At 33.7% G+C, this 14,079-nt stretch overlaps 4 protein-coding genes across 5 annotated transcripts in view; 3 read left to right on the top strand and 1 right to left on the bottom strand.

Annotated features, from left to right (window-relative positions):
* The first annotated feature begins 1,633 nt into the window (after nt 1–1,633).
* Nucleotides 1,634–3,592, top strand: LOC143891975 (uncharacterized). The gene is made up of 2 exons (XM_077396461.1): nt 1,634–2,507; nt 2,595–3,592. The coding sequence occupies exons 1-2, from the start codon at nt 1,634–1,636 to the stop codon at nt 3,590–3,592; spliced, it is 1,872 nt and encodes a 623-aa protein (XP_077252576.1).
* A 607-nt stretch (nt 3,593–4,199) lies between these two features.
* Nucleotides 4,200–5,147, top strand: LOC143891966 (uncharacterized). The gene has a single exon (XM_077396454.1). It carries the CDS (start codon nt 4,200–4,202, stop codon nt 5,145–5,147), a length of 948 nt encoding a protein of 315 aa, XP_077252569.1.
* Nucleotides 5,148–5,293: 146 nt separating this feature from the next.
* On the top strand, nt 5,294–13,637 carry LOC143891960 (replication protein A 70 kDa DNA-binding subunit B-like). Its single transcript, XM_077396447.1, has 9 exons — nt 5,294–5,504; nt 5,614–5,756; nt 5,865–6,138; nt 6,222–6,365; nt 6,629–6,710; nt 6,776–6,911; nt 6,996–7,153; nt 7,240–7,354; nt 13,479–13,637. The coding sequence occupies exons 1-9, from the start codon at nt 5,294–5,296 to the stop codon at nt 13,635–13,637; spliced, it is 1,422 nt and encodes a 473-aa protein (XP_077252562.1).
* The window catches only part of LOC143873683 (ent-copalyl diphosphate synthase 1-like), a 40,119-nt gene continuing 39,653 nt past the window's right edge, over nt 13,614–14,079 (bottom strand). Inside the window, exon 16 of one of the 2 annotated variants that reach the window (XM_077376830.1) lies at nt 13,614–14,031. In XM_077376830.1, the coding sequence (XP_077232945.1) occupies nt 13,798–14,031 (234 nt within the window). In that variant the 3' untranslated portion in view covers nt 13,614–13,797. The remainder of the gene's footprint in view (nt 14,032–14,079) is intronic. The other variant, XM_077376831.1, reaches the window with a different exon arrangement.

The raw sequence follows: 14,079 nt of genomic DNA, 5'->3' as shown, positions 1-14,079 counted from the left end.
TTTAACTACAACAATCAAGGTTTAATAAAATCTTAATAAGATTCTTTTAGTTCAAAAAAAAAATTAAATCATATTTCTTGTTTATTATTTTCTACAAATATTCGTCTGCTTTGATTAAATATTATTGTTTATGCAATATAAGATTCATTTTCAACTGTACATTTAAATTGGATATTATGATTGTTTATGCAATATAAGATTTATTTTCAACTGTAAATTTAAATTGGATATTATTATAAATTTGTTTCAAATTTATAATTCTTACTTAGTAGAGGATTATGAAATCTTTTAAGAATAGATGATAAAATTCCTTCATTTGCTAGATTTCATTAATTGACTACAATGGATAAGATGGAAAGATGTAAAGCTGCACGAATGAATCGATGGTTAATTATTAATGCACGGAGAAGAAGCGGCACTAGGGATGTTGAAATTCATTCTAGACATAATAGTGCACCCGCATATACTAGAACGAACAAATTAATAAATATTTTGTCACACTCTGTTGTCAATACGGATGGTAGTATCCAAACATCAACAACTGTTCATAGAATGAGTACAGTTACCAACGATGGATATATTCTTCAACCACCATGTGTTAATACTTGAGGTAAGATACTAAATTAGTAAGTTTTAATTGGGAAAACAGTTGTCGTAAAAAAATTAATTGGATTAATTTTTATGCTATTAAGTAGATAATGTGACGGTTAAAGCGAGTAGAAACAAAAGACGCAGAAGATGTCTCAATCGTCCAAAATTAAGCTTAGGTTCATGCTCTAGAAGGCTTGAAGTTGGACAGATGCGCCAAAGAAGGATAATAAATGACAGTAATAGTGACAATACCTAAATTTCTCGACATCTTATTCCAATATATAATCACAATACTAGGCAAGACTGGTTCTTAGGATACATAAGAAATACTTATAAATTTTCATTTCATATATTGTTACCAGAAAACCAAAGCACTTACGAAGATGGAGATATATTAATGGGGATTGAGAATACAAACTTTGTTCGAGAAGTCGGCCGAAGTAAGTGTCCTGTGTATCATTAGGTAGAAATTTATTTTAAAAATAAAAAAAGAACCTATAACTTAGAGATTTTGAATGTTTCTTGACGTAGGAAAATTCTACGAGGCATGGATTTTTGGAAGTCCGGGTTATGTGTGTCCACACTGTACGGCAATACTATGGTACGAGGAGCGAGTGGATAATTGTAACAGGACAACGATCCAAAATTCTCAATTTGTTGCCTCCAAGGAAAGGTTGACTTACCTGTTCTGCAGCAGCCTCCTGAATTTCTGGCAGAGCTTTTGAGTTATGACAAAGGAAATCGTGCTGCAAAATTTCGAGACAACATAAGAAGTTACAATTCTATTTTTGCATTTACACCGATGGGAGGCAACATTGATAAACGTATCAACGAAGGAAGAGGTCCATATGTGTTTCGAATAAATGGACAAAACCATCATCAAATAGGATCGTTGTTACCGGAGGCAGGAAAAATGCCTAAATTTACTCAGCTCTATATATATGACACAGAGAACGAGGTTTCCAATAGAATAAGAGCAATTAGCAAGGACAATAATAGGTATGACATCTTAGATGCTACAATTGTTGAAGGATTGTGAAATATGTTCGATAATTACAATCAATTTACAAAGGTTTTCCGTATGGCAAGAGACCGTGTCAAGGAATCCGACTTACGTAAGGTTCATATAAGGCTTATTGGGAACCGTGGCAGAGATGCAAGACAGTATAATATGCGAACTACTTCTGAAGTAGCTGCACTTATTGTTAGCGACTTGAGTGAGACAAATGTTGAAAGAGATGTTATAGTAGAGCACAGAAGTGATGGCCTGCAACGTATCAGTGATTTGAATCCAAGTTTCATGGCAATGCAGTACCCAATTCTTTTTCCTTATGGAGAAGATGGCTACCATCTAGGAATACCATATAAATGTAACAAGGGAAGAAGGCAAATGAAGAGACATTGTGTGACAATGAGAGAATATTATGCGTACAGAATTCAACAGAGAGAAAGTGAGAGCCAAACAATTATTCGTGGTGGGAGTCTATTCCAACAGTTTTTAGTCGACGCTTTTACAGCTATTGAAGAGGAACGATTACCCTGGATCCGTAATATCCAACCACAATTAAGAGCAGACTTGTATAAAGGTTTACGTGATGCAGTCGTGAGAGGTGACACGACTCCATCTTCAGTGGGAAGAAGAATTATTTTGCCATCATCATTTACAGGAAGCCCAAGATATATGGTACAGAATTATCAAGATGCAATGGCTATTTGTAGATGGGCAGAAAATCCTGATCTATTTATAACATTCACAGCAAATCCAAAGTGGCATGAAATTCAGAAGTTTGTTGATCAAATTCCTTTACAAAAACCAACTGATAGACCAGACATTGAATCAAGAGTTTTTAAGATTAAGCTCGATCAATTAATGAGAGATCTTATAAAATTACAACATTTTGGAAGAGTCATAGCAGGTGTGTATTTAGAAGTTTATGACAAATTTTTTAAACATAATTTTACAGATAATAACAAAATATATAACATGCTTTTTTAACTTTCAGCTGTCTACACTATTGAGTTCCAGAAAAGAGGCCTGCCACACACGCATATATTACTTTGGCTTCATCAATCAGATAAGTATCCAACATCATCTAAAATTGACAAGATCATATCAGCAGAAATACCAGATGAGACAAGTGATTATACCGCATACGCAGCAGTTGCAGAATATATGATGCATGGACCATGTGGGGCAGCAAACAACAAAGCACCTTGCATGAACGGAGGAAATTATTGCAGCAAAAAATTTCCAAAATTTTTTTACACTGAGACAACACTATCTGAAGGCAGGTTTCCAATTTACAGAAGAAGAGATAATGATAGATTTGTACAAAAGGGAGAGATAAAACTGGACAATAGATATGTAGCACCTCACAATGTTGATTTGATTGTAAAATATCAATCTCACATAAATATTGAGTGGTGCAACAGGTCAAGAGCGATAAAATATCTTTTCAAGTACATCAATAAAGGACCTGACAGGACAACAATGATAGTTGAAGAGGACATTTCTAGAAATCGTGGAAATGATAATAGAGAAATTCAAAGAATTGATGAAATCAAAAGTTATCTAGACTGTCGTTATGTCTCGGCATGTGAAGCATGCTGGAGAATATTTCAATTTGATATTCAACACCGAACACCTGCGATTGAAAGAATGGCGTTCCACCTTCCTGATGAGCAATGCATTACTTTTAGAGATTCTGAACCCATCAACCAAGTTCTGAACAAGGAAGATGTTGAAACAACAATGTTCACTCAATGGATGCATACAAATAGCGTTGAGGAAGGTGCTCAAAATCTGACCTTTGCTGAATTCCCCACAAAATTTGTATATAATAAAAAAGATAAGATGTGGCAACAAAGGAAAAAAGGGAAGTGCATAGGAAGGATAGTTTATGCACATCCGAGTTCTGGGGAAAGGTTCTATTTGAGGATGTTGTTAAATATTGTTAAAGGCCCACGAAGCTATGAAGAGATAGAACAGTCAACGGTGTAATACATCCAACATTTAAATCAACATGCTTTTCCCTTGGACTTTTAGATGGCGACAAGGAGTGGCATGATGCAATTAATGAGGCATCACAATGGGCAACGGCAGGACAACTAAGAGAAGTATTTGTGACTCTTTTACTCTTTTATGAAATCGCTAATCCATTTGAGCTGTGGGAAAGAAATTGGCAGCTGCTATCTGATGATATTCAGTACCGCCAACGACATGCATTTGGCCATGCACAACTAGAGTTAAATGAATATCAAATACAAAGTTACACTTTGTTTGAGATTGAAAACATCCTCATGCGAAATGGCAAGTCTTTGATAGATTTTAAGCCACTCCCACTACCTAATGCAACACTACTCAGCCAACTGAATAATCGACTCATAAGAGAAGAAACATCGTATGACAGGGAACCGTTCAGGATAGAGCACGACGAGTTATACAGCGGACTTAACTCAGACCAAAGAAATATATATGATTCTTTAGTAATAGCAGTTACTGAAAAAGAAGGAGGACTGTTTTTTGTTTACGGCCATGGAGGGACAGGAAAAATATGTATAGAACCTTAATTGCAAGATTGCGTTCGGAAGGCAAAATTGTTTTGGCTATGGCATCATCTGGAATAGCGGCTCTCATTTTACAAGAAGGATGGACTGCTCATTCAAGAGTCGAAATTCTAATCAATCCTGAAGAAAACTCCACGTGCGGCATTAATCAAGGTACCCAACTTGCGGAATTGATAACACGGGCATCGTTCATTATATGTGATGAAGCACCGATGCACCACCGGCATGCTTTCGAGGCAGTCGACAAAACTTTAAAAGACATATTAAGGTTTGATGATCTTAATTCAAGCGACAAGCCATTTGGAGGAAAGACTGTACTGCTTGGTGGAGATTTCAGACAGATTCTTCCCGTTGTTCCAAAAGGAGGAAGACATGAAGTTGTGCTTGCTTCTATAAATAATTACTACTTATGGGACCATTGCAAGGTCTTCAATTTAAAAACAAATATGAGATTGAATCCATGTTCACCCGACAGCAGTACATCTAATTCATTATCAGAATTCAGCAAATGGGTTTTAGATATCGGAGATGGCAAGATTGAATCAATATCAAGAGAAGAAGATGGCGAACCTTCGTGGATTAAAATTCCAAGTCATCTTCTTATACGTGGTGGAGATAACCCCATAGGTAAAATAGTATCCATCACATATCCATCGTTCCACAATAGTTACAAACATGCGCATTATCTTCAAGAAAGAGCAATATTGACTCCAAAAAATCATGCAGTCGATGAAATAAACTCATACGTGATGCAATTCGTTGTTGGGGAACAACATTCATATCTTAGCTCAGACTCAATATGTAAAGCTTTGTCAAATGTCGTTGATCAGAACATGATTTATCCGGTAGAGTTTTTTAATACATTACAGTTTCCGGGATTACCAAATCACGTTCTTCAGCTGAAAGTTGGAAATCCTATCATGCTTTTGAGAAACATCAATCAAAATGCAGGATTGTGCAATGGCACACGACTAATAGTAACTAGTTAGCCACTTGGATTATCGAAGGAAGAATAATCACTGGAAAAAATATTGGAACAAAAGTTCTCATTCCCAGGGTCATATTAACATCTATTGAATCGAAGTGGCCCTTCGTTTTGAGGCGAAGAAGGTTTCCAGTCAGAGTTTGTTATGCAATGACAATTAACAAAAGTCAGGGCCAAACTATTAAACAAGTTGGTCTATATCTGCCAAAGCCTGTTTTCACTCATGGGCAACTATATGTTGCTATCTCCCGAGTGACATCTCCTGATGGTCTGAAGATATTGATAGAAAAAATTGATGGCTACGAAAATGAGTACACAAAAAATATTGTATATAAAGAAGTTTTTAACAACTTACATACAAGTCAGTCAATAAAAAAATAAAGTTATTAAAAATAAAATCTAAAAATGACACAAGATCTTCTACTAATTAATTTTTTTCCCTTTCAGATTTTGATCTCTAAAGATGACAGGGGGACGTCATTTACTGAAAGAACTCCACAAGGACAAACAAGATTGGCAAATACATGTTAGAATAACAAGAATGTGGGATGCTGTTAACATTAAGTCAAATAATGAACTCATTAGTCTCGAACTAATTCTACTTGATGAAGAAGTATTCGTCACCCATTGTTTACTTGACAATTAATATTATAATTGTTTATTCTTATAAAAAACTACTACATTGTACATTTTAAAAAAATCTACATTTATGTCTATCAAGGGGGAGCATATTCAAGCATCAATTAAAAAGAAGTCCACTCATCAATTTAGAGCATTGCTTGAAGAAGGACATGTGTATGTGATAAAGAATTTCATTGTAGTTGACAGCAAAAATGAATACAGAATTGTTTCAGACAAATATATGATAAACTTTCATGAAATCACTTTTGTTAAAGAGAAAATGACTGAAAGTGATGAGATTGGAGAGCACAGATTCGAATTAATACCTTTTAGTATTCTATACAACCGAGTGAATAATAACAAGTTCCTCACAGGTAAAATAAATTTCCTTCACTATATGCTACCTTATTTTTTGTTATAACATTTGATAAAAAAAAATTAAATATACTATCGTCAGATGTAATTGGACAAATCACTGCAATTTCTGCCATTGAGGAAACACAGGCGAAAGGGAAGAAGGTGAATAAAAGAGTAATTGAGCTTCAAGACAAAAGGTTAAAAATAATGACAATGTATTACATTTTGAAAATTGATACTAACAGTATAAGAATATATATTTGAATAATTTTTTTTTAAAAAAATTGCATAAAAAAATCTGAATAACATTGTGGGGACAATTGGCAGAAGAGATAAACAAAAATGATTGCTTACATATTTTTTAGCCTGTCATTCTTATTATAACTTCAACTACTGTGAAGACATATCTCGGTACGTAACTATAATCTAATTCCGATATCACAATAATATTATGAAATTATTCTTTTTAAATATATTATAAAAATGATTCATACATTAATTATGCAGGAAATCTATCGCTCTCTTCAACAAATGCTACAAAGTTTTACGTAAACTTGGGAATTCCAGAAGTACTAGATTTCAAAAAAAGGTATGTATTGAAAATTATTAAAAAAAATTATTTAGAAATAAAATTAACAATTGCATGTTGCATAGTGTTACGGATGCAAAAGAGATTCTCCAATCAATTGAGCTACCAAGGAAATCATTAGCTGCTGATAGAGAATTGGTTGAAAAAAACAAAAGAATGGTGCAACAGATCTTAGATTTCGTCAAAGAAAGCAAGCAAAAGGTTAGACAAAATATTGTTAAAAAATTCGTTACTAGAATAATATATAAAAATACCATCAAAATAAAATAACATCGAAAATTACAGGATTCTGCTTTTTTCTGTGAAGCAACAATCATAAAAGTTGACTCGCATTATCGATGGTACTATCTCTCGTGCAACGACTGTAGCAAGAAATGTGATCCTTTAAGCTCATATTATTGGCGTCTTACATGCGAGAAGAAAGTTAACTTCCCACAAAAAAGGTAACTCTGGCAAAAAATTTATTATTAATAAAGTTTAAAAAATATTTTATGTTCAATATGTTCAATTTAAAACTTTACACGTATAGGCTGCAATTAGAGGTTGAAGACCACACAGCATCAACAAATTTTGTGATATTTGATAAGGAAGCAGAAGATATAATCCAGCAACCCGTTACACAGATTAGCATTCCTGAGAAAAAGGTACCCAACTTAATTAAAGTACTTTAAACGAGATTTTACAAATTTTTACAATTTATTTTTCATTATGTCTCATTTATTTTAATGAAGAAAGTAACTAACTTTATTACATTACAAGATGAAGATAAAGAAATTATGCCGCCTGCAATTGAAAAGTTATTAGGCATAACATATCTATTTCAATTAAAGGTGACCGCATTCAATTTCACAACATCAAAGCAGAATTTCTTATGCAGAAGACAAAATTATTGCCAAAAAAAAGAACTTTGGAAGATGAAGAACCGACGGAATGAGCAAATACAGAAGCAGATGCTCAAATTTTCAATGAAACTCCTCCAAGGAAAACTCCTGCAAGAAAATTATTCACAAGGTTAAAACTATATCTATATATAAAAAATTAATTGAATAAAAAAATGTATGCTAACGAAAAAACATTCACTCTTGCAGGGATTCAAAAGAATGACTAGAATGCGAAGTTCAAACAAAGTCAGAATTGGATTCATGTCATCAAAATGATTACTTCTTTTTTGGGTTTAAGAAACTATGGTGTTAATAATTTCTCATGAACTGATTATGTTATTCCAAGAGAATGATTACTTCTTTTCTTTGCTTTAAGGAACTCTAATGTTAAAAATAATCTACTTAATTACTGTTGTTGTTTTACAATTTTTTACTTATTTACTTTTATTCTGTTTTGATAATTCTGTCTTTTCTTCCTTTTATTTTTTAATTACAAATTTGTTATTACAATTAGGTCTTATATTTTGACACAAAGTAGAAGGCGAATAAGCTTTCAGAGTGACACCCCAAAGCCTTCCATATAAGATTTGGAACAGATTTATATACACATCTATAATTATATTGTGTATTTAACATCACCTTTATACTTGATTAATAGATGGCAACTATTCTCCTTTAATATGCTCATATAAACTATGTTTTCCTTTGTTTGGAATTAAGCTGCTACAATTATGTCCTTATATTTTTTCTCACTTACTTTAAACCAGATTCAATTTATTTTTTCATCTCTAAAGAGGCGTTAATATAGGCAAATTTTATAATCATAAATTGTATAATCCAGGATTTTCTGCTTCTTGGGCTTCTTTGGTAATTCCTTCCTGCTTATCTAAGTTTTTAGTATTTTTTAGTTTCAATATCCATTTTTTAAGGATACGAATAGTTTTAATCCTACCGCGATTTCTCCACTACCCTATAATTTTAACCATGCTATAATTTTGGAGTTATCTATTATAGTATAATAGAGATAATTCTAAAAACATAGTAAGGAGGAAAAAAAGAATAAACAGAATTAAACAGCAAAAACAAAAAAAAAACAAATAATTAAAAAGTGAATCCTATAACCGTAGTGCTGCCACGTGTCACCCCCTCTATAACCGGATTTTTTTAGAATTTTTTTTTTGTAACCATAGTGCTGCCACGTGGCACCCCCTCCATAACCGGATTTTTTTAGAAATATTTTTTTTTTTGTATGAATTTGCTAGCCACCAGTGCCGAGGCTACAACTCGCTGGTGCTTACTTCGAGGTGCAAAGATTGGCCCAAGTACTATTTGTGCTGTGCAAAGGTGGCTAGCAATAAATCTAGCAAAAAAGATCGGCCGAATACCAAGTTTAAAATGAAAAATTAAGGACAAAAATGGAAGCAAAGTTTAAAAATTGCGGAAAAAATACCAAAACAATGTAGTAAAATATGACAATTAAGAAAAAAACTGCAAATAAAATCTACACGCATTCCAATCACCATTCATCTGTTTTTTTTTTAATTTCTTTCCTATTATTTTCTTATAAACCGCATGCATACATCTCTATCAAGGATTTTGTTTGGATTAGCATTAATCAAGTTTTCGTCCGTGTTGATTTTGCGCGAGAATTTTCCCCACGGCGAGTTATTTGGCATTTCAGTTAGATCAAACCCCTCAACTCACAAACTTTTCGAAAGGTAATATCCCCTATAACAATTTCCGTTACGATTTTTTGATATGCTTTTGTATCCGTAGCAAGGGTTTCATAATTTTGCAGTTCCTTGAAGAACTAGATTTTTTTTTTAAATGTTTTTTACTCTTCCTCTTTCCAAAAAGGTAAATTGAACCACCCCAGTTCAAGTTTTATTTAAAGGGACCTTCAATTTATAATGAAATCCCATTAAATAAGGCATAACCATGTCATTTCCTTATAAATTGTTGAAATGAAAAACTGATTGTCTTTCATGGGGCGATTGATCTTTTAGATGTTTCTCTATCATTTTCATTTATTTTCCCTCCCAAACATGGCATCGTAGCTCTCTTTTACCACTACTTTGCATTTTTGCAAACCATGTGCTTGAAGAAATGTCTCTATGAGATTTCCTTCTATTCCAATGAAATGACCCTTTTACTTTTCAATGCTTCTTATCCGCATCATTTCATCTCAATTCAGCTGGAGAAGAAGTGTATTCATGAATTTGAAGCCTTTACTGGATTTTGGTCAATTTCATGTTTTTTTTTTTTTCCATTCCTTTTAAAATGTTTTCCCTCATCTTTTTTTTTTTAAAGCAAAGTGATTGAATGCTTATTTCCTCAATCTTAGATATTGCCTTCATTCTATATTATAGGTGGATCATATACATATTTACATATTTATTTGATTGATTGAATATACCTTCTATGATTGTTAGAGCAGCTTGGTTGGATTCTGGATGCATTTGTTTAAATATTCTACCCAAAGAGCATTTGGTCTATTTTTTATGGTTGCATGTATGATGAAAAAATATTTTAGATAATACAAACATCCACTAACTTATTTTAGAAAAAAACTATTTTTCATAAGGAAGATATATTTGAAAATATAGAGATCAGAAATCAATATTACACAGTTGAGTAGAAGATAACGCCCAAATTAGGAAGAAATCAACAATTAAAAAAATATTATCCTTTATGCATTGCTTGTTTTAGTGGGATTGTAGGAGTTTCAAATGCATGAGATCTCCCAGAGATCTCCCCAAAGCATGTTTGGTTGTCATTTACACATTTGACCACTAGACAACTTCTAGACATCATGATTGGTTTTTATCCTAGGTGGCACCTACGTGGCTGAGATGTTCCCCCCATAATCTTCTCTCCTTTTTTGACCAAAATGGAGAAATTTGTTGGGGGAATTAGGAGAAATTCTTGTCTTATTCTTTTTCTCTCTTTCTCTCTCTTACTTTTCTCGCTCTTCCACCTATATTTTGATAATGACACCCTACATCTTCCGCTAATTTCCTCGCGCAACCAAACACTACTCGCAAATCTCCCTCCTAATATTCTCCCCATCTTCCATTCTCTTCCATTCTTGTCTAATTCTCTTTGACTTATTTTTCTCCTATTCTCCCAGCCATCTACAAGCAACCAAACAGAGCGATAGCATTTTTTCGTAGAGGCAGGAAGTCAAGAAAAACTATCAACAAAAGAGAACAATCATAGTCAAGGAGGAAGGAAGTCAAAGATCTTTAAGCCAGAAATCTTGAAAAAAGGACACAGTAATTGTGTCCTTTAGCATTTTTCCGTAATGAAAAACGATATGAAGACATGTTATCCTATAGCACTTTTTCGTAGAGGCGGGAAGTCAAAGATCTTTAAGCCAGAGATCTTGAAAAAAGGACACAATAATTGTGTCCTTCAGCATTTTTCCGTAACGAAAAACGATATGAAAACATGTTTTGGTTTATGATTGCCTAGTCATTGACCCTAATATTGTCACGTCCTGATTAGTCACTACATAATTCCACCTAAATATCCTTTACAATAAGAGAAAACGGTTTCTACACACAAGTGTAGATAAGTTATCTACACACTAACGGAAAATGACAGGAAGACATGTTTGTTTTAGGATTGTCCCAAACATACTTGTACCAAATTATACAAAATTTTGTTGCTTTTTTGAAAAAAAAAACTAAGGACTTTCTTGTCATAAAAATGGTTATTTATGCGTGTCACACGCCTTAGGCGCGCTGTCAAGTACAGATTTTTTCCATTAGGTTTGGACCCAATTAAATCCTGGATAGGTTTATTGTAACAAGACATCTTGCTTGCATTTTTTGTCGGGGGATCGGTAATTCAAAATTATTCAAGAACAACTATACCAAGAACTCCCTTACTTTAATGTCACTCCTCCGCTGACAGTAGTCATTCAACCTTGTTTGTCTTCTCTTTTTAGCTTTACACCTAGCTCAGGTGTTGCTATCCTTCTCCACTTTTCCGCCATCATTACCTCATCAATCTCAATTATAGAAAAAGGTATGTTTCTCATCCAAACAACATAAATAAAAATTTTAGGAAAATAAAAGATATCATTCAAGCAGCATAAAACTATATCATTATAAAAGTAGGAGGCCATCCAATAAAAAGGTAAAACCATTTTAGGGAAAACTTCAGCTATTTTAAGCTTTTAATGAACTTAAAATTTTCAGCGAAAGCAAAAGCAACGCTTCTGAACACCCCCCTTAGAATTTCATACAAGGAAGTAGTCAAGTTAATGCAAAGAATATCTTGTATTGCTGCATCCTCCTCAAATGTAGGACTGCTGATTCTTCCATAAGGTTGCATTTGATTACCATTCTCAGGCAAGTGATCTTAAAACAGCTCGAAACAATAAGAAGTCTGTCTCGAGGAAATATTTGATGGGATCTTCATTTACAATTTGTAACAGTTGGAGAGAGAGAGTATGAATGTATGTGTGATGCCACATCTTTTGGTGCAAAGAGTCTTATTCAAAAAAATAAAGGCGAAAAGGATTCATAGGAAACCTTACTATTTGAAAGATTATCTTTTATAATTACCGTACTTTTTTTTAGCAAATATAACTCTCATGTTTGGAAAGTTTTGAAAGTCTATAAGAAAACCTACTTTTACAAGGAGTCTAAAGCCGGTATCTTTCTATATGTGTGTGTGCCAGTGAAGTCCTTATTTTTTAAAAAGTACAGTGGAGCCCACTTCATAGGATGATAATTCTTATTTAAAAAAATGGTGTATGGGACTTTTTTATGAATGAATTGCAATTCTCAAAATTTAGTTTTGACGCAACTTTACTTCTCCCCTTCTTCCATTACAGCTTTGCAAAACCGTAAATTTGTTAATTGGTTGAAGGTATTATGGGTTTGGGTTTGGTAATCTTCTTTCTTCCTATCCACTAGAGAGAGAGAGAGAGAGAGAGAGAGAGAGAGCAAACTTTGGAAAAGACTTCTAAAACATATTCCCCCTCGATTAAAAAGGAATGAAAAATGGTGAAAATATCCCTATTTAAAGATTAAGTTTTCAAACAAGCTAACATTTGTTGCATCCGATCTACGGTATTTGCAAGCTTAAAAATTTACTCTCATGGTATTTTATTCATTTCCTTAAAATCCAGATTAGGCCCAGACATATATACGGATCTCTTTCTATAAAAATCAATGGTTTAGCTTTTGATCAATGTGTAAATAAGGCTTAATGGAATCCATGATAATTTGATCAATGTGTACTCAACAACATTTGGCGAGATTTATAGTTGCCTTTTGGATAAACATATCTAATTACAAGTGGGGCTCTTTTGTGCTAGTGCCTTGTATTTTACTCGTGATTGATCATCAGATATGGACTGTGCACTTTCTAATAGAAAGGAGCGGGGCCCTTTTATGTTAGTGACTTGTAAATTATGTTTTACGCTATATAAGTAGAAGAGAAAGACGAACAGCAAGTAGTAGAGAATTGAGAAAACGATTCACACTGTGACGTGAGTGTAATAGTTTTGAATAAATTATTCAAGAAGAAAATTTTCTCTCTCTCTCTCTTCCTTTGTGTGGCTTGGTTTTGTGGGTGTTGCTTCTTGCTTTAATTCTTTTGAGTGAGCAAGGGAATCAAAGCTTGGTTCTTTGATCTCTTGATTTTCTACAAGATAATGACGTAAGAGGAGGAATGATCTGCTATGGTCTCCCACCCAAAATTTCGATGCAAGAAGCTTGCGGAAACTATATTATCTTGATCTAATGATTAGATATGCTAACATTGGACATCTGAAATAACTGGTCATCTGCACGGCCAATGTTGTGAGCAACTAAAGGGATTATTCCTTTATTTGGGTTCTTTTGGATTTACCATTGTTGTTCACATTCAGATGCGCAAATCTAACAGCTCTTACAATGATTCTCATGTTCTTCTGGGTTCTTGTCTGCCATATTCAGATATGAGGAAAGCAATATCTCTGGATTTCCAAAAGAAATCCAACATTCCCCTCAAAAGATATGGTACCCCTCATGAACTCGAATATGACTGAAGTGCTTTATCAGTTTGTTCTACTAAATTGGTGGAAACGCCTTTACATGCTTATGAGGGCTACAGTAATTATATATTACAACCATTTAAGCTCTGTAACATTTTCTTTAACTTATTAACGTCTTCTATGCATTTTGTGATATTGAAACTACAAAATAAGATTAAGCTACTCTTTCAAAGAGTACCTCTGCGATATGAAGATCAAAGGCTGCAGGAGAACAGTAGGCAGAGTAGTAGAAGCTCTTGGCAACGGCGAGGAATGTCTGCTTAGTTTCACAATCAAATCCTTCGGAGTCCTGCAGTACACATTGCATGATCTCTTGCATTTCAGGCTCTATTGGGTGGGCTCCTGCGCTTGCCCAGTTGTTTCCATTGTCCATATCCTTTGTTTGGGCCTGATCATGTGCAGTAAAAGTCTTGGTAAAAAATTTCCTTCTATTTAT

This window comes from Tasmannia lanceolata, unplaced genomic scaffold (genome assembly GCF_043159265.1).
Source record: "Tasmannia lanceolata isolate RefF3 unplaced genomic scaffold, GAP_Taslan_0.1 ptg000002l, whole genome shotgun sequence".
NCBI lineage: Eukaryota > Viridiplantae > Streptophyta > Magnoliopsida > Canellales > Winteraceae > Tasmannia > Tasmannia lanceolata.
The sequence above is the reverse complement of the archived record's forward strand: the minus strand, read 5'-3'. Positions and strand labels throughout refer to the sequence as shown.